Source organism: Periplaneta americana, chromosome 6, assembly GCF_040183065.1.
Source record: "Periplaneta americana isolate PAMFEO1 chromosome 6, P.americana_PAMFEO1_priV1, whole genome shotgun sequence".
NCBI lineage: Eukaryota > Metazoa > Arthropoda > Insecta > Blattodea > Blattidae > Periplaneta > Periplaneta americana.
Window position 1 is genome coordinate 186,829,326 of NC_091122.1, and position 26,986 is coordinate 186,856,311.

Genomic DNA, 26,986 nt, shown 5'->3' on the forward strand with positions numbered 1-26,986 from the left:
ATAGTTCCGTCGCTCTAATTTCCGGCAGCCAATCACGTTGCAGCTCGGCTACATTTAAACGTGTCCGTCTTGTGATTCGCTGATGAAGATGTAAAGCATTTCCTAAGGCTGGATAAATACTTAACATATAATCGTCCGCCATTTTGGCTCTTTCGTTGGCGTTCGCAGAAAGCACACGAGGACGTTATTTGCCGCTCAATTATTTGCTGAATTACAGTGCGTTTGATTTATTATCATAGGAGCTACGACATGATCATGTTATAGTTGTAATCCCCTGGTAGAGGGGCAGAGAAGGCCTGACGGCCTTATCTCTACCAGGTTAAATAAATAAATCTAAATCTAATCTAAAAAAAAAAAAAAAAAGACATGATAATGTTTAACGGTGTGGCAAATAGATCCCTCGTCTGGTAGCTCGGCAGCGAAAGAACAAAAATGGCGAACGATACTACCTACCTACACTTTATAGAGCCTTGACTTCCTAAGACGCCGGGAATAACAGCGTCGCGACTACAGCGACCAGATTTTGTTCTTATGCCATGCTGACAAGCCAATTGATATAAAAAAATGAGCATTCAAAGTAGCAGAACATTTAACCGACAATTGAGGGCACATTTTATTTTATTAAAAAAAACTACAACACGCTTTAGTGTTCTGTTAAGAAACAGTGCAACTTAGACGTCCAAGATTATACTAATATAGAAAACACAATTAAATTACTTTAAATAACTTACATATATTCAAAATGTTTAATAGGCCTCGGCTATTTATGATATTAGTGTGGTACGTTCTTCCACGAAGTGAATGTACATTGCGATGAAAAGTAAGCGAATACAAACGCCACTCCGGAACAACACGAAGATAAGCAATCCATCACAATCGAATGCATTAGGGACGGGCCCTGACTCCTTGTTGCGCGCATGCGAACTGGACTAATGGTCTCTAAAAGCATAATCATGGAGCTCTTTAAAACCCGCAAATAATTGAGACGAGCGGGAAAGATGAAGGAGCACCACACTTTTAATAACACAGCGCTACCTTCGAGCACTGGGCAAACAACAACAACAGCATTCCAACAATACGGTGACGTCACTGCAGAAGCTACTCTGTGTATCTTGCGCAAAGAAGCGGCTTGCACTTTGTGTTACAAATCTCGTGCAATTACTAACAGCTCACTTGCAGACTTGCAAAGTTTGAATTCTCAAACTTTTATTTACGCGAAATATGAGATACTGCGAATTGTAAGCCAGTATGGGAAACAGCTGAAATCTATAACATGTCGTCATGTGACGGATAAAGGCTGGTTCACAATAAACCGGAAACGAGAATTGGAACGAAAACGAAAACGGTAAAATTGTTAAAATGTGTACATTTAAATGTGAGCATTCACAATTAACGAAAAGCTTGCCGGAGCCCGGGATCGGGAACGGAGAGTTGGCCAAGTTTCAATTTTGGCGTTCACGTTTCCGATCACAGCCCACTAGATTCATTCTATTGCCATCTAAAAGCTATTTTGTCGTCGTATATTTTGTAGCAAGAAGACCGTGACATAACCTATGCATTATTTTGTTCTGTGCTGTGCATTATGGAGCAAGTTTTATTTGATGAGATTCTAATATTGAGTGTTGAGGAAAATCCTCACGTTTACGATAAGCGGCGCGCCTCGTATAAAGATGAGAAAATGAAGGAGAATACGTGGCTTTCAATAGCTGCATCTTTGAACACCGATCGGAAGCGAATCATATTTTATTACTGTATTGGTTGTATTACACACTACATATTCATGCTTCAATTCAATAATTACTGTTGTGTTCATTTTTGTTCTGTTACGAATGTTTTTTCTCTAATTATTTTACGTTATGGTAGACTTAAAATAGGTTGTGATGATAAAGATGCATGGGCATATTTATAGTACCGTACCTAATGAAATGTTTCAGTTGAAATTTCGAAGTTGGTTAACCTGTGTTTATGTTGGCTGCCTTGTACTCATGAGAGAACGCCATTGGTCAATTATACACAAATAACATCAGAATGCGTAATATCGACTTTACATATCGTTATTGACATGCATATCGATATGCATAGTCGTCTACGTTCTCGGTTTATTGTGAATCAAAAATTTTCATATTCACGTCCTCTGCTTCTCGTTTTCATTCTGGTTCTCGTTTCAGGTTTATTGTGAACCAGCCTTTAGTTAAACTGTGTGATATCCCACAACGTTATGGAGAGGTATATGGAAAGTAGCCGCTCAAGTATCCTATTGTGGGATCCTGTTGGAAAAGACTGTCTTCCCTGCGATACTATTTGAGGCCGCCCAAGTGGACACGGGTTCGATGGTGGAGTCGTATTTGTGGTGAACACTGCAAGGCACCTGCGAGGTTTTTCTCGGGGTTCTCCCGTCTCCATCGTCACCCATTATTTCAATACATTACGATGTAAGCCACAACTCCAATGTGAACTGCATCAGACTACAGTCCCGTCGCTCTAATTTCCGGCAGCCAATCGCGTTGCAGGTCGGCTACATTTAAACGTGTGCGTCTTGTGATTCGCTGAGGAAGACGTTATTCATTTCTTAAGGCTCGATAAATACTTAATATAATCGCCCGCCATTTTGGCTCTTTCGTTGGAGTTCGCAGAAAGCACACGAAGGCGTTATTTGCCGCTCAATTATTTCCTGAATATAGAGTATAGATGACAGAGAAAATTGACAAAACATATGCTGGATGCAGACGAAATGAGAGATTCATTCACAGTTTCTGTAACTGATGACAGCGATTTTTTTTAAATCTACCTGGCTTCTGTTGCAAAATAAAGACATAGCCCTGCACTCCCCCCTTGTATTCTGCAACCCTCAGCGCCGTATTTTATTTGGACTGATGGAGAATCACGGATGCTGATTAATGCTGTTGCACTAGAACTGAGGTTCTGAAATTAACAAATTTTATTATTCGAAAGGAAAAACACTCACACCGGTTTTGCGTTCGTGTCATTGTGGCGTGCAGCTCTGGTTAAATACACGGCAGCGCTATCCGTTCACACCCGCAACAAAAACAATGCACATTCTAGTCTCACACCGCCCATCCCAATCGACAGGACGTTCAAAAGCGAGCGACAGACAAGCGACCAAGCTTTTTGTCGTCTCACTACGGCTTAGTAAGGGATGATACCCCAAAGAACGTAGGAGGGGGTGGGTTTCGAGATACAAGCTTAAAACCAGTATTGTAAAAGGAAGAAGACACCTCTATTATAACAGGGGGTGAAATGGTCCTAAATCCGCTTCGGTAAATAGTCTTCCCTCCTCAATACTAGAAGGGTGGTTTCGGGGTACGGGCCGAGGGTGAAGAACCACTTAGGCTACCGCTGAGCTACACACAGAATAGTTTAAAAGCAACCGTCACGGCCATGCCGACATCAACACATGTGAGCGAATGAACTCAAGTCGGATCTAGTCTACTGGCGAATGATGGTGATACTTAGATCATCATAATATCATCAAAAGCATAACGCCAACGCTGGGAATCTACTTTACTCCTTTACATACAGAAGCCGATAATTTTTTTTCAGGCAGTAATTTGTTATTTTAAGACATTTTTATCTGTATTGGTTTAGGATTTTAGTTCACTGATAATTTTTTTTATTATTCTGTTCGTAATTCGAATGTTTTGGTCTGCTTTGATTCTCTTCCCGTCCCGAATTTTCCTGGAATTAGGGCAAATGTCCCGGACGAAACTTTTTCGGGACGCGGAATGTTCCGAATTCGGTTTGTTGCACATGGATTAAATATTGGATTTTCGTCGATCTAAGAGTTCCGTCAGGGAAAAAATGGCTTTGTCGGTAACACTGCTATGTCCTATAGTTATTATTTATTTTGCGGTACTTGCTACTTGGTGTTCACACTGTTCACAGCCCGCTGCTGAGGATTTTCATTCCATTTCATTGTCGACAGCTAAACATTACAGTCATAACTTTACAAGTGTGCGATTCATAGCCTATTGAGTTCAAGTTGTACTGAAAATAATATTAAAATTATCCTTCACAACTAGGAGGAAGAACTGATGGACAGAAGTGTATTGTATGAATATTCCAAACAAAGACTCAACTGCTCTGTAAATTTCGTTAAGCTTGGGTCAGTGACTTCAAATGTAGTACGGACCAATGAAATGCAAGATGTGCGGTGTGTAGATTTTTTCTGTGGTACATGGAGGACTGACGGTTGTTAAGCTGCATGAAAACTGATGTCTACGTGTATGTATGTAAAATGTTTTTTTTAATTTTTAATTTAATTTCTTTATTTAATACGTTACACTTGACCTACATTAGGCATTGCAGCCCGAAAGAGCAGAAGCTCGTGCTCGGGCGCAGTTCAGATCAGTTATACAAAATATATATCACAAAATTAAGAGAGTTCATTGAGCACAATAACATTAATAAGTGGTACAATACATACAGCAATAATAATAATAATAATAATAATAATAATAATAATAATAATAATAATAATAGTAATAGTAATAATAGGATCTATATACAAATAGAAAATACAGTACAAAAGTACATAAATGTTAGAGTATCAATTTTTTAACTCAATTAGCTTAAACAATTAAATAATTAATCTGATTTGTTTCTTAAATCTACGTGTGTTAAGTGTACTTACCTCAGGGTAAGCTCTAATTAATGCATTATTATATTTTGGGTCCAAAAGATGTTGAATGTTACGTTTTATTTAACGACGCTCGCAACTGCAGAGGTTATATCAGCGTCGCCGGATGTGCCGGAATTTTGTCCTGCAGGAGTTCTTTTACATGCCAGTAAATCTACTGACATGAGCCTTTCGTATTTAAGCACACTTAAATGCCATCGACCTGGCCCGGGATCGAACCCGCAACCTTGGGCATAGAAGGCCAGCGCTATACCAACTCGCCAACCAGGTCGACTGTATGTATGTATGTATGTATGTATGTATGTATGTATGTATGTATGTATGTATGTATGTATGTATGTATGTATGTATAAGAGTATTTTAATTCCCTACTGTGCAGCATGTATTGTAGTGTTGTTCCTTGTTGCCCTGTACTCGCCGGCGGTTGGCTTAAGACAGCACAAAAGGAAGTTAAACTAATACTCTGGACATGGGGGGCCGAGAGTAGCGGCAGCCTGTTTGTCGAGATCAGAATCCGACACTGCGGCTTGGTCTTTCATTTTACGCCTGGACAAACCAAAATTGACGAAGACGGCTGATGGAGAAATAGCCGGACAGACACCCACGATCGTCTGGGAGGCGACGGACAGCTTCTGCCGCGTGGCGACCGGGACAAACACCGTCCCTTGAGATAGCGATCTCAAAATTTCGTAGACGAGGTAAAAGGATTTCTTCCATTTATATCAGACTCTGTTTTGGTGTTCAGCATCAGCAGTACAGCATTCTGGTCACCGACCATCTTTTAAGTTAACTTCACACGAATCGAAACCAAGATTCTGGTCTCCATCTCGGTATTTCAATTTCTAAACTGAAATAAAACATTTATGGTTTTTTTGTCTTTTCAAACGTGATTTAAAATATGACTGTTATTTACTGGCTTTTAAGGAACCCGGAGGTTCATTGCCGCCCTCACATAAGCCCGCCATTGATCCCTATCCTGAGCAAGATTAATCCAGTCTCTACCATCATATCCTATCTCCCTCAAATCCATTTTAATATTATCTCCTATCTACGTCTCGGCCTCCCAACTAACACTCTATATGCATTTCTGGATTCGCCCATACGTGCTACATGCCCTGTCCATCTCAAACGTCTGGATTTAATGTTCCTTATTATGTCAGGTGAAGAATACAATGCGTGCAGTTCTGTGTTGTGTAACTTTCTCCATTCTCCTGTAACTTCATCCCTCTTAACCCAAATATTTTCCTAAGAACCTTATTCTTAAACACCCTTAATCTCTGTTCCTGTCTCAAAGTGAGAGCCCAAGTTTCACAACCATACAGAACAACCGGTAATACAACTGTTTTATAAATTCTAACTTTCAGATTTTTTGACAGCAGACTAGATGACAAAAGCTTTTCAACCGAATAATAACAGGCAATTCCCATACTTATTCTACGTTTAATTTCCTCCCGAGTGTCATTTATATTTGTTACTATTGCTGCAAGATATTTGAATTTTTCCACCTCTTGGAAGGAAAAATCTCCAATTTTTATAGTTTTGCATTTCGTACAATATTCTGGTCACGAGACATAATCATATACTTAGTCTTTTCAGGATTTACTTCCAACTCTATCGCTTTACTTGCTTCAACTTGAATTTCCGTGTTTTCCCTAATTGTTTGTTATGACTGTTATTAATAAAAAAATCACTAACTCAGCACGACGAAGCTGTTTGCATAAAATTAACGTTTAGGCCCGGTGAGAACTAACGACGTACCGAGCATTGCAGTGCAGACAGAATTAGGTACAAGAACGGCTGGGGCAGCGTTGTCACCTTTTAAGCACCAAGAAAACGAGACTTTCTCCACTGATCAACGAAATTCAACATTGTTACACTGAGATCTACAATCAATCAAAGCAAATTAACGTAATCTGGATTCCTTCCCATCAAGGTCTGCATGGAAATGAACAGGCTGATACGGCAGTAAAAGATGCCGTCTTCCTATACAGGATATGGACATTGACACTTGGAATAATAATATAGACAATCACCTTAAAACTAAGTTAAATGATCTATGGTACTCCAATTGGCTTCAAACATCTACCAGCAAACTCAGAGAAATTAGAAGTGCTCCCAGTTTATCCTATCCAACTAAACATCTACCACGCAGGAATCAAGTTTTCATGAACCGACTACGTATTGGACATGACAACCTCACACATGGTTATTTATTAAAGAAGAAACCTCCTCCAGTTTGTAGCACTTGCACTGAAACTCTTTCTGTGAAGCACATCATCCAGGACTGTCCTCAATGTAATCAGTTACGACAACAAGTAAAAATCCCCAATGATATAGCAAGGTCTCTTGGTGAACCTTCTTACTGCAATAGTGTCATACAGTTTTTCAAGTTAACTGGATTGTTTGATAAAATTGTGTAATGTTTATTGTAACTTGCTAAATGTTATGTTATTGTTAAAATTAATTCGTGTCGCGATATGACTTTTGTTATAAGTTAAAACGACAATAAATAAATAAATGAAAAAAAAATATATATATATATACATACGAGACACTTGAAATGGATTGTGAAAACTGAGTTCTGGAAATGTCATGAAAACAGGGTCTAATTAAAAGCTGAAAATTATCCATACATACATACATACATAGCCTACATTAATATCCAAGGGCATATCTAGTTCACAGTCAAAGAGGACATGTATTTCATACATGGGGCTAAGAGACTAGACTGTTCAGTGATACAAGATCAAGCGCGTGCAGAGCGTATCGTTCAAATTAAATAACGCCGACTGCTTCAAAGTTAGAGTTCTGGATTCGACCCAGAATATGCAAATTTATCCGTTAATATTCTGAACTTCTTGAGGTCCGCAGGAGTTTGATTCCTACAAGATGCCGTAATATCATCTCTTGTAAATATATATGTAATGTACTGTGCATTTCATAAATATAATATACTGATGTGAATAAGTCTTCGTTCCAAGTACAAAATTTTCTTTTTACTGATGGCGGATACTAGACTGTTTTTCATACGTGGCCAGTTGTGTAGACCAATTTACCGACAGAGTCGTTGCCAAGGTGATGAAAAAATTTCAGAATTTTAGCGTAACACGAAGTTAATGAATTCTTCGCTAGATGCTGCCCATGACTAACAACATGCGTGCTGCCATCTGTCAGTGTTGCATAATGCACTTGAAAGTGAATAAATGAACGTTGTCTAATAAGCAACTGCAAGAAACGTCAACAAGGTCATGCGATGTGCACAGATGTATAGAGAAGTAACCTATTTCATATGCAAATAAGTTAGTAGACATTTTGGTGGACCTATGAAATGAATATGTATTGACACTACCAGTGGCACTGTCACTTTCATGCACTGTTGTCGTTAATAATATTGCAGCACTCAGGCCCGCTGTCATTCACGTGCACATAATTCATTATACAGATTTCCCGAAACACGAACAATGAGCATTTCGTTAACTAAGCAGCTTAGAACTAGAAACGTGTGAAGATATTTTTTTTTTTTTGCTGCAAATGCAACCTGTGGGTAAGGTAATGGCCACAATGCATCTCACTTTTTGCACAGGCATACACGGCGGAGTCATTGGGTAGCCAGCACACCGTACTTAACCAGATATCATGTGGGATGAATTAGTTAGAAATCCCTGTGTTGAGACTCTGAACATATTACTATTAGAGGACGATACAAACGATTGGGTGAACACGATTTCTGAAGACAGAGAGAAATATGGCGAGTTACATGATACTCTGTTCCAAAGTCCAGTGGAGCAATCACTTATATTTTGCCAGTATTTTAGAATATCACTCGATACGTTCTAGTACCAAAGAAATCTGTTTCTCAATAGACCTATCAACAATTTATTAAAGGAAATAAGACATTGGGCGGCTAAACGCGCTGACAGTGAGGACTGAACACGCTGACAGTGAGGACTGAACACGCTGGTAGTGAGGACTGAACACGCTGGCAGTGAGAACTGAACACGCTGATAGTGAGGACTGAACCCACTGACACTGAGGACTGAACACGCTGGCAGTGAGGACTGAACACGCTGGTAGTGAGGACTGAACACGCTGACAGTGAGGACTGAACACGCTGGTAGTGAGGACTGAACACGCTGGCAGTGAGAACTGAACACGCTGATAGTGAGGACTGAACCCACTGACACTGAGGACTGAACACGCTGGCAGTGAGGACTGAACACGCTGACAGTGAGGACTGAACACGCTGACAGTGAGGACTGAACCCACTGACACTGAGGACTGAACACGCTGGCAGTGAGGACTGAACACGCTGATAGTGAGGACTGAACACGCTGGCAGTGAGGACTGAACACGCTGGCAGTGAGGACTGAACACGCTGGCACTGAGAACTGAACACGTTGGCAGTGAGGACTGAACACGCTAGCAGTGAGGACTGAACACGCTGGTAGTGAGGACTGAACACGCTGGCACTGAGGACTGAACACGCTGGCACTGAGGACTGAACACGCTGACAGTGAGGACTGAACACGCTGGCAGCGAGGACTGAACACGCTGGCAGTGAGGACTGAACACGCTGGCAGTGAGGACTGAACACGCTGGCACTGAGGACTGAACACGCTGGTAGTGAGGACTGAACACGCTGGCACTGAGGACTGAACACGCTGACAGTGAGGACTGAACACGCTGGCACTGAGGACTAAACACGCTGGTAGTGAGGACTGAACACGCTGGTAGTGAGGACTGAACACGCTGACAGTGAGGACTGAACACGCTGACAGTGAGGACTGAATACGCTGGCTGTGAGGACTGAACACGCTGGTAGTTAGGACTGAACAGGCTGGTAGTGAGGACTGAACACGCTGGTAGTGAGGACTGAACACGCTGGCACTGAGGACTGAACACGCTGGCAGTGAGGACTGAACACGCTGACAGTGAGGACTGAACACGCTGGTAGTGAGGACTGAACACGCTGACAGTGAGGACTGAACACGCTGACAGTGAGGACTGAACACGCTGGCACAGAGGACTGAACACGCTGAGAGTGAGGACTGAACGCGCTGGCAGTGAGGAATGAATACGCTGACAGTGAGGACTGAACACGCTGACAGTGAGGACTGAACGCGCTGACAGTGAGGAATGAATACGCTGACAGTGAGGACTGAACACGCTGGCAGTGAGGACTGAACGCGCTGACAGTGAGGACTGAAAACGCTGGCAGTGAGGATTGAACACGCTGGCAGTGAGGACTGAACACGCTGATAGTGAGGACTGAACACGCTAACAGTGAGGACTGAACACGCTGAGGACTGAACACGCTGACAGTGAGGACTGAACACTCTGGCAGCGAGGACTGAACACGCTGGCAGCGAGGACTGAACACGCTGGCAGTGAGGACTGAACACGCTGACAGTGAGGACTGAACACGCTGACATTGAGGTCTGAACACGCTGACATTGATGTCTGAACACGCTGACAGCGAGGACTGAACACGCTGGTAGTGTGGACTGAACACGCTGACAATGAGGACTGAACACGCTGACAGTGAGGACTGAACACGCTGACAGTGATGACTGAACACGCTGACAGCGAGGACTTAACACGCTGACAGCGAGGACTAAACACGCTGGTAGCGAGGACTGAACACGCTGGCAGCGAGGACTGAACACGCTGGCAGCGGGGACTGAACACGCTGACAGTGAGGACTGAACACGCTGTAGTGAGGACTGAACACGCTGACAGTGAGGACTGAACACTCTGGCAGTGAGGACTGAACACGCTGACAGTGAGAACTGAACACGCTGACAGTGAGGACTGAACACGCTGACAGTGAGGACTGAACACGCTGACAGTGAGGACTGAACACGCTGACAGTGAGGACTGAACACGCTGGCAGTGAGGACTGAACACGCTGGCAGTGAGGACTGAACACGCTGACAGTGAGGACTGAACACGCTGGCAGTGAGAACTGAACACGCTGACAGTGAGGACTGAACACGCTGACAGTGAGGACTGAACACGCTGGCAGTGAGGACTGAACACGCTGGCAGTGAGGACTGAACACGCTGGCAGTGAGGACTGAACACGCTGGCAGTGAGGACTGAACACTCTGGCAGTGAGGACTGAACACGCTGACAGTGAGAACTGAACACGCTGACAGTGAGGACTGAACACGCTGACAGTGAGGACTGAACACGCTGACAGTGAGGACTGAACACGCTGACAGTGAGGACTGAACACGCTGACAGTGAGGACTGAACACGCTGACAGTGAGGACTGAACACGCTGACAGTGAGGACTGAACACGCTGACAGTGAGGACTGAACACGCTGACAGTGAGGACTGAACACGCTGACAGTGAGGACTGAACACGCTGACAGTGAGGACTGAACACGCTGACAGTGAGGACTGAACACGCTGACAGCGAGGACTGAACACTCTGACAGCGAGGACTGAACACTCTGACAGTGAGGACTGAACACGCTGGTAGTGAGGACTGAACACGCTGGCAGTGAGGACTGAACACGCTGGCAGTGAGGACTGAACACGCTGACAGTGAGGACTGAACACTGGCAGTGAGAACTGAACACGCTGACAGTGAGGACTGAACACGCTGATAGTGAGGACTGAACACGCTGACAGTGAGGACTGAACACGCTGACAGTGAGGACTGAACACGCGACAGTGAGGACTGAACACGCTGACAGTGAGGACTGAACACGCTGACAGTGAGGACTGAACACGCTGATAGTGAGGGCTGACTACTTTTAGGCAGCGGCAGCATTTACTTCATTGACAGCGTTGTGGTGATAAGCAAAAATGTTGGTGGGGGGCGCATTTCAAAGGGTATAAGGCCCTCTTAAAACTCGGACCAATTAATTCATGAGCCCTCATTTCATGTTGACGAAAAGTGTACTGACATATTAAAAGAACTCACAGCGAAATCATAGCCAAAATTAACAAATATGATTAGCCTAAATTACACTGCACTACGTCACAAGACTTCATGGCGTACGCCACAGTCAGGGTTGGCCATGTAAATTACACGTACAGGGAGATCTCAAAAGGAGAACAAACCTTGTGTTTCGACTTTTAATATTGGTCTCTGCAAACAGGACTTCTTCGGTCAGCGGATAAAGAAAAATAAACTAAGTTAGCATTACACACAATGAACTTATCCATTATCACAACGATTTAAAGGAGAGCAGCAAAAAATAGAAAGACAAAAGACGCCGATGGGAACCGTTGGAAACAAAATGATGAACGACGTCGGTAGCTAAGCAACACGCGGAAACATTGTATGGTGTCGGCGTATCTCTTCAAGGGATAGAAGAAATGAAGACTTAATACGTAGAACTCGAATTATTTACCGCAAGTATTGCACTCTCTTGGCCTAGGAACAATTGAACACTTTGTTTACTTGATGTACCTATTTCAGCAAGTTTTAAATTTGTTAAATTACTTATATTTGACATAAATTATGTATTTTACGCGTAAATACGAGTAGTGTAAAAATTAATTGTTTACGCGTAACTTCGCAACATTGGCCACAATACCTGTCGTCCAGTCTGCTAGTGCGTTTATCACGCAGACTCTCGCCTGTACTTCTTGCATCTAGTCAGACCATCGCTTGTTGTCTGTGGCGACAAGAAACTCTTGGTCAGTTTTATAAGTGTATTATTTATTTTCTCAGCCACAGATCGAGAAGTAAGGGCAGATATTACTTGTAGCTCAGGCTACATGACACAAGCGAGTCTTGTAGCTTCACTCCGATATCCATTAGTTTCGACAGTCCGCCATTGAATACAAGAACAAACACTATCGTCGCGCTAGAAGACAGAACGGAAATCAATAGTTGGACCGGAAGCTGTGTAAAGATACAACTGTCCATCCATCAGCCGGCTGCCTAACTAACCGCCTGTTTAGAAGTCTTATGGATTGTGTGCTCAAGTCATTAAGGTGGAATAGGTCGGCATGGGAGCATGAAAACGTGTGTCAATATCTTCCTCAGTGTCAATATGTGTCCAGCCAAACATTTTCTCAAAAGTGTAGAATTACAACAACCTTCCCTCCCCCACCCCCCAAACGTCGTGTTCTGCCGCCTCTGAGTTCATCCCGCGCTCCGAAAATATCTCGGCATTGCGTATCAATATTATTTCTCCGCGTTTAACACTACAGCCCTGACGTTTTAAGCGTCGACAGCGAAGAAGAAGCAGATCAAACAAATGACTGCGTCTGAACAGCTGGCAGGACGCGACTCCGGCGAAAGAATATCAAAACATCTTGAGACTAAATAATACTGACTGCAGTATACGTAGCTGCTAGCCTATGTGTAGCACCTTACAAGAGTGGGAGCAATGAACAAAACGCAATCGGGCAAAAGTCAATTAAAGAGGTTTTCACGTGCATATCCGTTTATATCACTTCACGAATGAGCCAAGATCAGTATTTGGAGTTCTGTCTAAACCTATTTCTTATAGCACAAGGGTCCACCGTAGCATTACCATTAACAATGCCAGTACGATCTTTCCTTCCCATATCGTACTTGATATAAACTTCATATTTTATCAGAAATTTAACAATTTTGGTCACAAAATAATCGTAAATCATCACACAAAGTTCTTGGCTCGAATACTATCGGCTCTATTTAACGCTTTTGTTAAACCTAAATCAATATGGATAAAAAACAAATGCTGATATTACAGACAAAGATTGAACAACAAGTTGTAGGGTTTTTGTTGTCATGACAACACTGCGCTGTTGGGAAATTATTCATCTCCTTTCATTTTTTGTTATTTGTAATTTGGATTGTTGTCCTTGTAAATATGCATTCTAAATATGCATTCAATTTTGCAGATTTGAAGATAATTTGTGCTATCTGTGGACTGAAGAATATGTAGTGACAAGTGAAAAAAAAAAAAAAACAAATACTTCAGACATATTATTCTGTTTGAGTATAATAGAGAAGCAAAGGCAGGGGAGACGGCTCGAAACATTTGTGCCGTGTACGGGAGAATGTCATCGGAGAAAGCAATGTAATAAAATGGTTCTGTCTTTTCAACACACAGCACCTCGAAGAAAAGACTCAGTGGCCAACCTCAGAATATGATATAGCCTACGTCTAGTGGGATAAAGAAGACGTCTTGAATTGCTCCCCAGGAATGTAACCATAACTGCTGATTTGTACTGACAAAAACTCAGACGCGACCAGGAAGACTGCATCAACACGATAATGCACACCCATGACGAAAGCAGCTATCCTGGAGCTTGGTGGGGAGGTGATTGCACATCCCCCATACTCTCCTGATCTTGCACCCTCAGATTTCCATCTTTTCCGATCTCTATCCAACAATCTTCAAGGGGACTCCTTTGATAATCGAGATGCTTTACAAACTTGACTCCAAACCAACAGATTTCTTGAGGCGCGGAATCGAAAACAACCCCGCGTTGACAGAGACAGATAGTGTAGGAGAATGTATTACTGATTAATTTCAGTCTTCTATTCAACTGAAATAAGAATTCTGTGACAGCGGAAAAGCGTTACGAACTTTAGCATCAAGCCAATGGATTGAGTTGCTAATACAACCAAGTAAAGACGGATGTCTACATTTTTCTTCTTTTCGCCTAGCCCTCTGTGTCTCTTGCAGGCTTCAGAGTTTTCATTTCTTCCTTCAAACCTACGTAGGCCTACACTATGCAGGTATCCCTGAACGAACCACGAAGCAGGAAAGAAAAAACAAATCACGTGAGATGAGAAAGGACAGATTCAGTTCCATGGAACGAAGATAGGATTGTCCATTAATCACGTCGGGAATCGAATCCGGGTCAGGAAGCATACACGGTAATACTGACCCGTTACGGCACATACAATATAGCTGACAAGTCATAAAACGAAAAAATACTAACAAATAAATACAACGAAACCATTACAGTTCAACATATCGGAGTGCCTCACAATGCAACACTAAACTAGAATATTCATTCAGATTTTCGGAGTGTTCTGTATCAATAAACGCGGCCAAAATTTACTCGAAATAAAATTGAAGAATGAATTATTAATAATATATTTATTAATTCCATGAATATTCAATCCCGGGTGTGAAGTGATGTTTATAAGTCATTGTAATTGGTCACACATGCACCCTACTTATTCAATGAGTACTTGCGATTACGTCACAATATATTATCCTTTTTCCTTTATCAGTGTGATCCCTCCTTACAGACCACTGAGATGTAGGGAAAAGGAGGGCCATTTCTCTGAATCCACACTAGACATATATACATTGCAGGCCTACCGACATGTCAGATTGGCAACTTAGAGTCACCGCAGAAACATCACAGGACAATGACAAGACAGCGGACAATCATTCAGTCCCATAGACAGAAAATAAATTTCTTACATTGTCTTTGCCGGGTATCGAACCACGGACCCCTTGGATGGGAACCACGAATGTCACCACTGTGGACCGCTATATTCATAATTATATGCAAAAAAATCAACGAAAGTTTGCATTCCACAAAAGTTAACCAACTCACACATTTCCGTCTGTGCAGCTTGACCAATTGAGACAATCATATTGACGTAACTTCCACCAAGAATGACAAGGTTTACCCTGTTCTGTGAAAAGTATGGATTCACGACCTGAACATCTTTCATAAAAGAATTCACATTTTAGCGATATAAAATACTGACAAATTATGACGACATAGTCAATACATAATACTCTAAAGTAGTACGACTGCAAAGACAGACAGATTTAAAGAAATTAAATGCCATACTAGTACACTAATTCATTGCTACTGGTTTACTCGTTCGTTAGAATTAGGCCTATCTGGGCATTTCAATTGTGTTCTTAGAAAAGAAATTGCTGTAAATTCTTCATTTATTTTTGTTTAATTCCGTTCATTTCACCAATTATTTAGCGAGAATTACATTGCTTCCATGCAGCTGAAGTGTTAGTATAAAAATGCAGCACAAATCTTGATAGGTAGGCTATAGCCTATATTAATATATAATTACATTCATCAGAATGCTTACGCCTAAGTTTAGCAAGTGTAAGAATACTACACAAGATGCACAATGAAGGGTTACTGAGGAGTTTACAATAATTTTTACTTCCTTTCTAAGTGAAATCTACAGATCTAAACAATGCCGAAGTCATCCACAACAACTTCACAATAAAAGCAAAAAAAAATTCAACGAAAATTAGTTATCAATAGCAACCCTTCATTGTACTCAGCACTCTAATTAGGTCTAGTAGTAATGTAATGTATTGTGTTGATACAAACGTACAGTACTTACAAAGCCGTGCTTGTCCGAGATGTTGTTGGTTAGCTTCAGCTTGTGGAAGGACACCACCTTCTGCATCCACTGCTCTCCTGTAGACGGGGAGTCCGGATGAATGTACATCCGTTTTGGCATTTCAGGGTCCGCCTTTCCCGCCACCATCCATCGGCTAAACATGATAGATATGCCCATTACATATAGAGCCTTATGTAGCATTCAGATACAGACATGCATAACTTACACATACATACATACATACATACATACATACATACATACATACATACATACATACATATATTAAGTACATAAGTTAGTTTTGGAATACACACTCTCAACAACACACAAAATCATTGCACAGCTGCTTACTGCCACACTAAGTGTAAGGGACTTACTGTTCTATAGCTAATAGTGACATAGAAAAATGTTATAGTTCTGCTTACTATGCTTAATATAAGAGACTATTGTACATTTGTTTAGTGGCATATTGGTATAAGAAACTATTGCAAAGATGTTCAGTGACTATTGGTATGAGCGACTATTGTACAGCTGTTCAGTGGCTATTGGTATGAGAGACCCTTGTACAGCTGTTCAGTGGATATTGGTGTAAGAAACTGTTGTAAAGATGTTCAGTGGATATTGGTATAAGAAACTGTTGTAAAGATGTTCAGTGGATATTGGTATGAGAGACTGTTGTACAGCTGTTCAGTGGCTATTGGTATAAGAAACTGTTGCAAAGATGTTCAGTGGCTATTGGTATGAGAGACTGTTGTACAGCTGTTCAGTGGCTATTGGTATGAGAGACTGTTGTACAGCTGTTCAGTGGATATTGGTGTAAGAAACTGTTGCAAAGATGTTCAGTGGCTATTGGTATGAGAGACTGTTGTACAGCTGTTCAGTGGCTATTGGTATGAGAGACTGTTGTACAGCTGTTCAGTGGCTATTGGTATGAGAGACTTGTACAGCTTTTAAGTGGCTATTGGTGTAAGAAACTGTTGCAAAGATGTTTAGTGGCTATTGGTATGAGAGACTGTTGTACAGCTGTTCAGTGACTATTAGTATGAGAGGCTATTGTACAGCTGTTCAGTGGCTATTGGTATGAGAGACTGTTGTACAGCTGTTCAGTGGCTATTGGTATGAGAGACTTGTACAGCTTTTAAGTGGCTATTGGTATAAGAAACTGTTGCAAAGATGTTCAGTGGCTATTGGTATGAGAGACTGTTGTACAGCTGTTCAGTGACTATTAGTATGAGAGGCTATTGTACAGCTGTTCAGTGGCTATTGGTATGAGAGACTGTTGTACAGCTGTTCAGTGGCTATTGGTATGAGAGACTGTTGTATAGCTGTTCAGTGACTATTGGTATGAGATTGTGCGTGGTAAATCAATTTAGAATTTGCTCTTGACTTTTGAAGGTAGCAGTTGCAAAACCAGTTGCTGAGGTCAAATGAGATCTATGGTAAGCGTGACATAAAACGTGGACTATAATATTGAAAGCAATATCGTAAAATTTTAATTGCATATCCTGAGGAAAGTGTGACGCCTTGTACACACCTTTCTTAACTATTAAAACATTACTGCTAAGATCTTGTCAAGTGAAACTGACTTTATGAAGACATTAAGTTGAAAATAGTGTTTTGGGAATCAGACCATTATTTTGCATAAAATTCCATTTAACAATAACACTCGTGTGCCTTTAATGAGTATATTAATAGTTTTCATAGTGTTAGAAGAAATATAAGTTATTGAATTGTTAATAAAGTAGAAAGTTATCTGGAGTGTATAAAGATCCAGAATTGTTCCTCAACTGCAAAATTGTAGGTAAGATATAGGCCTACAGAATGTTCCCATAACCTTTGGGGCACACCCATGACTGGCGTAGTTTAGTGTATCTAAAAACAGATGGAACTTGCAAATGTTTTGGAACAGTTGGCAATTATACAGTATGTTACAAAAAATCGTATCAACATTATGTTATGTTTTTTTTTAACGGGATAGCCTACATTTCAGTCCATAAATTTGTTGCACTCTTCTATTTGATTCAAATGATTTGAGCATGAATTGCCGTAGCTTTATATTCAGCTCTGTAACAAAACAAGAATAATTTAAACAGCATGCGCACATTTTTAGTTATTTGAAGAGACAAATTCTAATGCAAATATTCAAGTTGCATATTCGGAAATAACTACCGTATTTTGTGTCGGTGCACCATCCAATTGAAAACGTTCGAAGTTTGTATTGAGTAGTTCTAACGGGAGCTCAGAGAATTCTGAAGAAACTATAAGTAGATATATGGCGGCAGTTAATATTTCTTCATGAAAGTATGGACCTAACAAGCGTTCATACAGAATCCCACACCATACTTTACATTAATAACTCAGATTTTCTGCAGCACAGTAGTGACGATTCACTATTCCATTGTTTTGAAATCTCGCTTCATCTGTTCATAAAACTTTAGATATAAAATTGAGATCAACATCTATTTTAATCATTAAGGTCCACTTCGAAAGAAAAATTCAAACGTCTCTCATAACTTGCATCCCTCAAGACTCTGCACTAAATGTAACTTATATGAATTAAATTTATGCTGTTTCAAAATTCGATTGAAGAACTTTTGGATATACCTGATTCTTTCGCAATAACCCTTATGGATACCTATGGGTTTTGATCAACATATGACAATACTGCTAAAGAATTATCTTCACACAAATCACTTCCTTCTTACGTCCTGGTTTTTTGTTATTTTGGTAGACTAATTCTTTATAACAACGAAAGTATTTTTAGAAGGCTGCTTAACGTTAAAGATACAGTTTGCAACTGTCATATCCGCATATTCATCGCTTGAAAATATGCTGCAGCATCTTTAGTAACAAACAATCGAATGCTTTGAAAACAATTATTTTTTTTTGTCATAGAAACATCATGGCCTACCTATTATTTGTATTGAAATTTGCCTTTCAAAGCATTTTTTCATTAACCACAATTATTACATGAATAGCTAAAAATGTACACATGATCTTTAAACCGTTTCGTTTTGTCAGTGACGTGAATATAAGCTATGGTAATTTATGCCTTTATCATTTGAATCTGAATGAATACTGCAACATACAGGGACATCATTTTATTTTTACTTCAATTTTTATTGTACTTGAGTTTTTGAATGTACTTCACTCCCACCCCTTCTACTAATGAAGTTCAACCGTCCTCCACACAGATCCAAGACCGCATATACAGTCATAGTAGCTTTACGGTCATAGTAAACAGTACGTTCCAAGAATATGTTCGCGTTTTCCAGTGACGAAAGAGGTTTTGAATCATTTTCGCACAGGTACGTCGTCCATTTGCCTACGTCGTATCCCGGTTTCCCCCACCAGCTTTTATTCGCCAGCTAGTGGCTGGGCTGTCTTAGTTCTTTTCTGAGAACATTAATTTCTGTTAGGAATTGGACATCTACGTAAAATTATACAATTGTTTAAAATAACTTAAATAAAAGGACCTCGTTAAGTAATTAACTGTCAAGTGATTTCTTCCCTTTCTACGACCGTACGACATAACCACTTGGACGGACAGTAGATAGCATGTCTGAGTAATTTTATCTTTTCGGATCGGGCAGAAGTGAAGATTGAATTTACAGTACCTAAGGTACTCTTTTATAGAGTAGGTACAGAATTATTTCAACATGAGTTACTAGTACGAAGAACGAAACTGGTAACTGGGATTAGGTACAATAGTCTATAGTGCGATAATTTGCACATTAGAACTGAAGCCTGTATCGAAATGAACGGCCCCCGTTTAAAAAAAAAATGTGTTTAAATATCCATATTATGATTATTTTTCAATTTAACTTCATTCTCTATATTGTACGCTAGTGTGACTGTACTGTATTTTTATTAAATAAAAACCTAATGAAAGTGATCAAACTCAAAAGCGTGATATTTCCCAGTTTACGTAAATGGATGAACTACTTTTCTTCCCTCCTGTACCTAGTAAAGTGATTTGTTTCTATATTACGCCAGTATCATCGAACTCCAGTCGTGGAAGGGGGTAGCAAATGACGTTGATCCAGAGATATAGGCAAGTTAATATTAAAAATGTTAGTAAAAATAAAATGATGTCCCTGTATTCATAAAATAAAATATAGGGTATCCCATTTAAAGACATAAGATTTGTGTTATTACGAATTTCTGTAACACTCTGTATAGGCCAAATGCCAACTAGTCAAAACTATAGGGCGCACTTATAACGTAAATGTAACTATTTTTAGACACACTAAACTAGCCACAATGTAGTCGTACGTAAAGCAAATGTTTATAACGTAGGTCAAATTTCACCACGTTGTGAGTTAACGTTCAATATAATGAACGAGTTGCTAGACTAAATAAGGAATAAGCTCTAGAAAGACGTTAGTTTTTACACAGTGAACAGTAGAAAGGGAAAATAACGGTTGTCGCTTATCACAAATTTTATTTCCAAGCGAGTTTTGTTTTGAAATTTTGTCCTTTTGATAAGTCAGCTATCAATTGTGATGCATTTTAGCATATTTCGGTAGCTGAACTATCTGAGGCGAAATCCTGTTGAAGAGAATATAATATTAATTGTCGCCACTTTTAAATTTTATTACACCTTTTAAAAATAGGCGAGACCTATCTTCATTGCAAACCATTAAAATATGACGTCAGTAGACAAGAGGAAATAAGGGAATTCTGAATTTCTTATCTGCCTTATCAAAGGTTACACTTAACTTGGATTTAATTTGAATGTTGAAGAATACGTTTTGGATGTTTTACTTTTAACCAATCTAATGTTCAGGCACTCTGCTGTAGGTATCGTGTCAGATTTACACAAGGTTAATATACACAGTCACAATTATTACACAGTATGCTTGGACAACTGGCGACAGAACGAACAGATTTTATTTCTTGAAGTGAAATAGTTGAAGTTAGATAGTGTGACACGTGCTCTATTTATAGCAACGTGTCTACACTTCAGGAAATTTGTTGAAAACATATGAATTTCAACAAATCACGAGCTTCGTACACATTTGTGCACACAAGTTCAGTGAATTCACTTGACTACGAATGAAAGCAGAACACACTCGGTATGCATTTTGAATACAGACAGAATATTAAGCACTGATGTGAACAGAAGTCCTTCTGCGCCGGTTGTCCAGCTGGGCACACACAGTCAACAGTCACATGAGGAGAAGCGCATGCTGATCACCACCCCACAGAGCTCGACTAACAAAAAGGCCCGGAATTACTTTCCAATCCAATTTGATATTCCCAAAACGTGAAAGTAACCTTCTGCAATGTACTGGGGAAGAGAATCCTTTCGGTACATTTGTTTTCCAATCCAATTTTAGGTGTCGGAAGGGTTTTGGTTAGCCAACAGACGCGGTAAAAATTTTGAGCTCTGTAAGCTGATTGGTCGATGTATGTACGACCAATAAGGTTAAAGAACTGTTCGAACGAGCTTACGTGCTGTGGTGGACAATTTCAAAACATTAAAATTCTGTCCTTTTAAAAGTATAAAACTGTATTTTAAAATAACATTAACATTGCAAAGGGAAAGCACTTTAATTTAATTTACTTTTCTGAGTTCTTTAAATTTTTTGTGTTTTTCTTTGTACCTGTTGTGGAATTTATATCTGCAGTCATCGGCTGCCACGATGTCCATTAGAAGGATGTATTTGGCCTTTTTATCAAGTCCTGTTACCCGAACTTTGTAGGCTGGGAACATGCGCCTGTGAAGAAATACAAACAGTGACCTTTATTTAGGGCAGGTTGGTATACCTGTTGTGAAACTTGTATCTGTAGTCATCAGCTGCCACTATATCCAACAGCAGAATGTATTTCGCTTTCGAGTCCAACCCGGATACTCGGAACTTCATTTGTGGAAACATTTGCCTGAAAAACAATTGAAAAACAACATGCAGGAAGCTGTCTGCAGCGTCTTCAGGTTTCATACCAAATACTTCGTTTCTTAAAACCTTAAGACGCTAGTTTGGAATAAAAGTTTACTTTCGTTAAAAGATATATTTTCTCATAGTGGAAATCTAAACGACGAAGCATAAGTGTACAAGAAGTTATAATAGGCTACATGCTATACATTCCTTTTATCAATGTCTGCAACTTTCTTTCCAACTAGCGAATGACTGAGCTCGTAGTTTCAGATTCTCAGACACGCATGAATGTACTGCGTTCACTACTTCACAGAATTCGTTAACAAACTTTCAGCGTATGACAATACACAATTAAAGTATCTTCATATGGGTGTTCTATACAGTAGGAATTTACAATATTTAAACATGACTAAGGTTATTGAAGTCTTGATGAATTTTGATGAGTTTTCTTGACCTCGTATGTAGGCTACACTTATTTTGTCTCTGATACATTAAATCGAACGAAAGAAAAACTGTAAGACGTCTTAAGAGGCGGTGCAAACATCAGCCTCGATCTGTATACCTCATCAACTGAGCAACCAAAGCTGGTGTAACCCGTTGCAGTTTTAATGGAGGAGAAATATGATTCTGACAAGTATACAAATAATGTGTTATTAAAAATTCGCATTCGGCCCTTCCTGTGTTTCTCGTGTAGATCGACAAACTACTTCTGCAGTCAATGATTGCTTCTGGATCAATTATTTTCCTCTGTCACGTTGAATTTTATTTCCTTCTTTCTGAGCGAACTCTTCGATATGTCCCAGCGAATTAGGCCTATATTCTTCAACGAATTACATTGTACCCCTACTTATAGACTAAACATAAAAATCCAATAAATATTAATACAGGGCAGTCAGTGTAAAAAAATGTTACAATGAACTACACAGACGAACGATGAACTGCTGGAAAACTTCTATAAAATCTGTCCTATGACAAGGATGCTTACCAAGGAGGCATGTAGTGCTTCAGAAAGTATAGTTACAACGGTGTTTGGATAATGAGGAAGAAAGATTTTCCCACAGTTAAAGATAGACTAACCGCAAAGAATTATGAACCATCATACATATCCACGCAATTTATGACTGGACACGGAAAATTTAATTCATATTTCGAACGTTTCAAAGTTGACAACCCAAACGGCTCTTCATGTCCCTGTGAACACCCCACACAAACAGTCGACCACCTGTTATTTTAGTGCCCGCTACAAGAACGCAAGAGATACCGGCTAGGAACCCATCTTAGCATGTGCGATACAACTTTCTCACCACCAATAACAAAAGTTTTTCTGAAGAAATGTTGCTTAAAGCAATTTCACAGATTTATTACAGATGTATTTAAGACCTTGTAGAAGAATAGTAATTAGTAACAGTGTCCTATTTATTCTTCTTGGAGCCAAATTTGTAACTTTTAAAAGTGTGGTTACTACGTTGAAGTGTATGTGTTGTAACGGATGCTTGATTTGTTATGTATGTGAGTCATAGTTATGGGATGCTTGATGTCGTCGCAATGTCGTAATTATAGTTTGATTGTGTTTGTGTGACTATTGTGTATTAATTTATGATGTATGGTACGGAAAGCTGCATATTTGTGTTATAGAAGTGTTACGTATGTGTATTGTTAATATTTTTGTATGTCTCAAATTGATGCCTGATGTTTGTTTTGCAATCGCAATGCCTAATTCACGATTGTTTATGTTTTGTTTACATCGCAGAAGCTAATTTAATTTTATTTTCCATTTCTCTTTATGCTTATCTTTTTTGTGTAAAACTATAGCCCTAACATACATATGTAAAATAGGGCTAACCCCCATTGGAGATACAATAATAATAATAATAATAATAATAATAATAATAATAATAATAATAATAATAATGGGGAAGAAAGCAGAAATTAAAAACGTTAATCCCAAGTCGAGTTTATTTCCGTCAATTACAATTAGAAAGTTTAAGTGGATGAAACAGATATGCAGGGGAAGTAAACATTAATCGAAATAAGGGAGAAGCGATGGAGATTGGACTTCATCCATTGCTGTTAAGGAAAAGGAAAACACAGCATTTAAAAGGCTGGGTCTACCAGTGAGGAAGGGTTCCTACTTGCATCTGCTTGACTATTAAGCTTCCTACTGTGTAAGAAGTAAAGACATCTTACTTCGAAAAGCTCCGAAGGAAGATCTCACGGGAAAAAAGTCTTTGAGACGAGGCGGAGAGAAGAAAACAGAAGCTACACATTTGGGACGACCAAAAAGGAGATGGGAAAGGCAAGAAGTTATGAGGGTAAGGTCGTCATCATCATCTTGCTCGACTTTATAAGACGAAGTGGATCGACCGAATCCATCCCGTATCACAATAACGAACACGGCAGCCTGGATAATGGCGACCACCCTGTGACGAGCCGGTGCAGTGGAGCGAGGGGCAGCTGCCGCGAACAAACAAGCGGGCAATGTGGAGGCTGTGCATCCCCGACACTTCCCGATACGCAATTGTAGCAGCAGTAGTAGTAATAAGTAGTAGTAGTTGTTGTTGTATAGCAATAGAGAGAACTGTAGGACCAGTAAAACATTTAGGACATGTTATTATAAGTACTCTCCACTTCTTAGAATCTGTTCCTCCTATAACAAACTGAGCAATATTGACATCTTTCAGGATAGAACCACACTCCTGAGAGAAATAAATACCGGTAGCATTCAAAACACTCCATAAGTATTTTGCTAATAAATAGGTCTTAACTGGTTTGCATATTGTATATTTGGTCTTCCTTCTTAAATTATTTCATATCAATTATCATTACGAACTCGCTCCTAATTCTGACTTAACGTAGGTCTAGCCCCTCATCAGTTGTTGTATTATTGTTACTAATCTGTGACTATTTATTTGCATTTCATGTTTTCTTCATGCTGCAAATACTTTTGTTTTTGTTAACCGAGATTTACATGTAATATTTGCTTAATATCTTTTGTTTAGTATTGGATTGTAACTGTAACTGTTTAAATTTAATACCATTATTATATGTATTACTACTGTTATTTTCATTTTATCTACTCTGTAATTACATTGTTGAGTGGATTAAATAAATAAATAAATAAATCCTCTGTACGCGGGAAGATCGCTCCCAGTTCTGCCTGCCGTAGCTTCATCTATGAATGCATTGAAAAGCAATACAAACCGCACATCTGTTCGCATGCTGTACGTATTCGTAACTGAAATGTGGAACAAGCTACCGCGAATAACAAGATCTCCAGCCCGAGGTGCTGCACGTCATGGTGCCCCTGGCTTGTAGTTCGTGGTCACGAACAATAATTGGGCGAATTCAAGTACTGTTTTCGAGAAGAGGCCATCTTTACTTGAATGCCAGAAAAAAGGTAAAGTTTTGGTTTTCCTAAGTGGCACATTTCCAGGTCGCAATGAACATACATAATTTGTATAGAAGGGTAGACAATTCATCAATATTTCAGTAGTCGGGGTCTTCCATAAGTCAACTTTCTCATAAAGCTATGCTAACCGCCAAAATACAGATCGTGAAAGGTAAAAGTGCGCTAAGTGGGACTAAAAGCCATCTTAAACTTCTGCATATTTTCGAAAGAATAATTCTTTGAACGTATCATATTATCTCGACAGCAACAAAAGCAATGCTGCAAACAGAATATTCACTAGAAAGCATTCGCGTGATGTTTATTCGTTTAGTTTATTTAAGTAGAGTTGTGTTATTATGAAAGAGACTTAGATCCCTCTTCAAGGAAGTGAACTAAGGCACTCAGCACCACCTCTTCTTCCAAAAACAAAAAGGAAAAACAGATATTATTTATTTATTTGTTTTCCATGCAGCAAAACCTTGGCGCCACGGTGTACGGGACGTCAGCGGGGGGTGAAATCCACCCTTGTTGTCCAGGTAACACCCGACAAACAGTAGAAGAGGAACAGGTACACTCTGTGCTTATTAACATGACACGATCCTGTTTCCATCAAGTACAGAATCGTTCCCGACTACACATTATGACGATAAACATTTGCGCCAAAACTCCGAAAGAAGTTCGTTGAATACGATCATGATCACATACGTCACTGCGCGGAGTGAAACTTGTTACGCCTTCAAGTCGGTCAGTATTTAACTGCTACATTCATTGTGGAACACTCCAATTTGGAGCGTGTGGTAATGCTTTGCATCTGCCGGTCTAACCGAATGAATTGCATGTCACCTTAATATGCATGCCCTACACGTTTATCTTTCTCGCTTTTTATAATTTTTAAGTTTATATTATTTTTTTAATGATGAGGCCGAGACGTAGATGGGAAGATAATATTAAAATGGATTTGAGGGAGGTGGGATATGATGATAGAGACTGGATTAATCTTGCTCAGGATAGGGACCAATGGCGGGCTTATGTGAGGGCGGCAATGAACCTCCGGGTTCCTTAAAAGCCAGTAAGTAAGTAAGTAAGTAAGTATATGTCGAAACACATTTTTTGCGCATATAGAAAGTTGTCAAACATATATATGAATTAGTTTTAAGGGTAGAGGATAGTTGTATTTGTTTTTTCTTCCTAATTTATGCACAATTTTCATTTTTATACGTAGGTATACGATTGTTGCAAACTCTTGAATTCGAGAATAGTTTTTGTAAAAAATAATGGAGGTCAAATTTTTTAGAAAAAAAATGGGATATAGTAATTCAATGAAATTGATATATTTTATTCATTTTAAAAATAAATAAAAAATGTCGTCATTTTACTCCTAGAAATACGCTCTTTAAAATGTCTGTTGCACAATTATGATATTGGATTCCAAACTTTTAAGATAAGCAATTACTTTTTAAGAATAAATTTCAATGCTTTTATAGGAAAACGGGGACATATTTAAAATGTAGCGAAATAACAAATTTTTATTACAGTGAAAAGTTTTGTAATAGCGTGAAGAAGTGTGTATACCAAATTGCATTCCGTTGTCTATATCAATTTTTTTTGTACAAAATAATACAGTTTTCGTCAGTTTCTCGCGTCCTGGGAAGCCACCCTCTTCACCGCATTCTCAGATGCGCCCCATTTGCATAGACACACTACAACTTAGCCATCTCATATCTCATGACTTCACCAGACACTTGTTTAAAAGCATA

At 39.6% G+C, this 26,986-nt stretch overlaps 1 protein-coding gene across 10 annotated transcripts in view; it reads right to left on the reverse strand.

Moving 5' to 3' along the window:
- bi (T-box transcription factor bifid) overlaps positions 1 to 26,986 on the reverse strand; it is a 389,284-nt gene that overhangs the window by 229,299 nt on the left and 132,999 nt on the right. For 5 of the 10 annotated variants that reach the window (XM_069829735.1, XM_069829731.1, XM_069829733.1 and 2 more), the window contains exons 2-3: positions 21,569 to 21,682; positions 15,948 to 16,110 (exon numbers count right to left, since the gene is read on the reverse strand). In XM_069829735.1, coding sequence (XP_069685836.1) covers positions 15,948 to 16,110; positions 21,569 to 21,682 — 277 coding nt within the window. Of the gene's footprint in view, positions 1 to 15,947; positions 16,111 to 21,568; positions 21,683 to 21,731; positions 21,846 to 26,986 lie in introns of all 10 variants that reach the window. The other 5 variants (XM_069829734.1, XM_069829740.1, XM_069829732.1 and 2 more) reach the window with 3 other exon arrangements.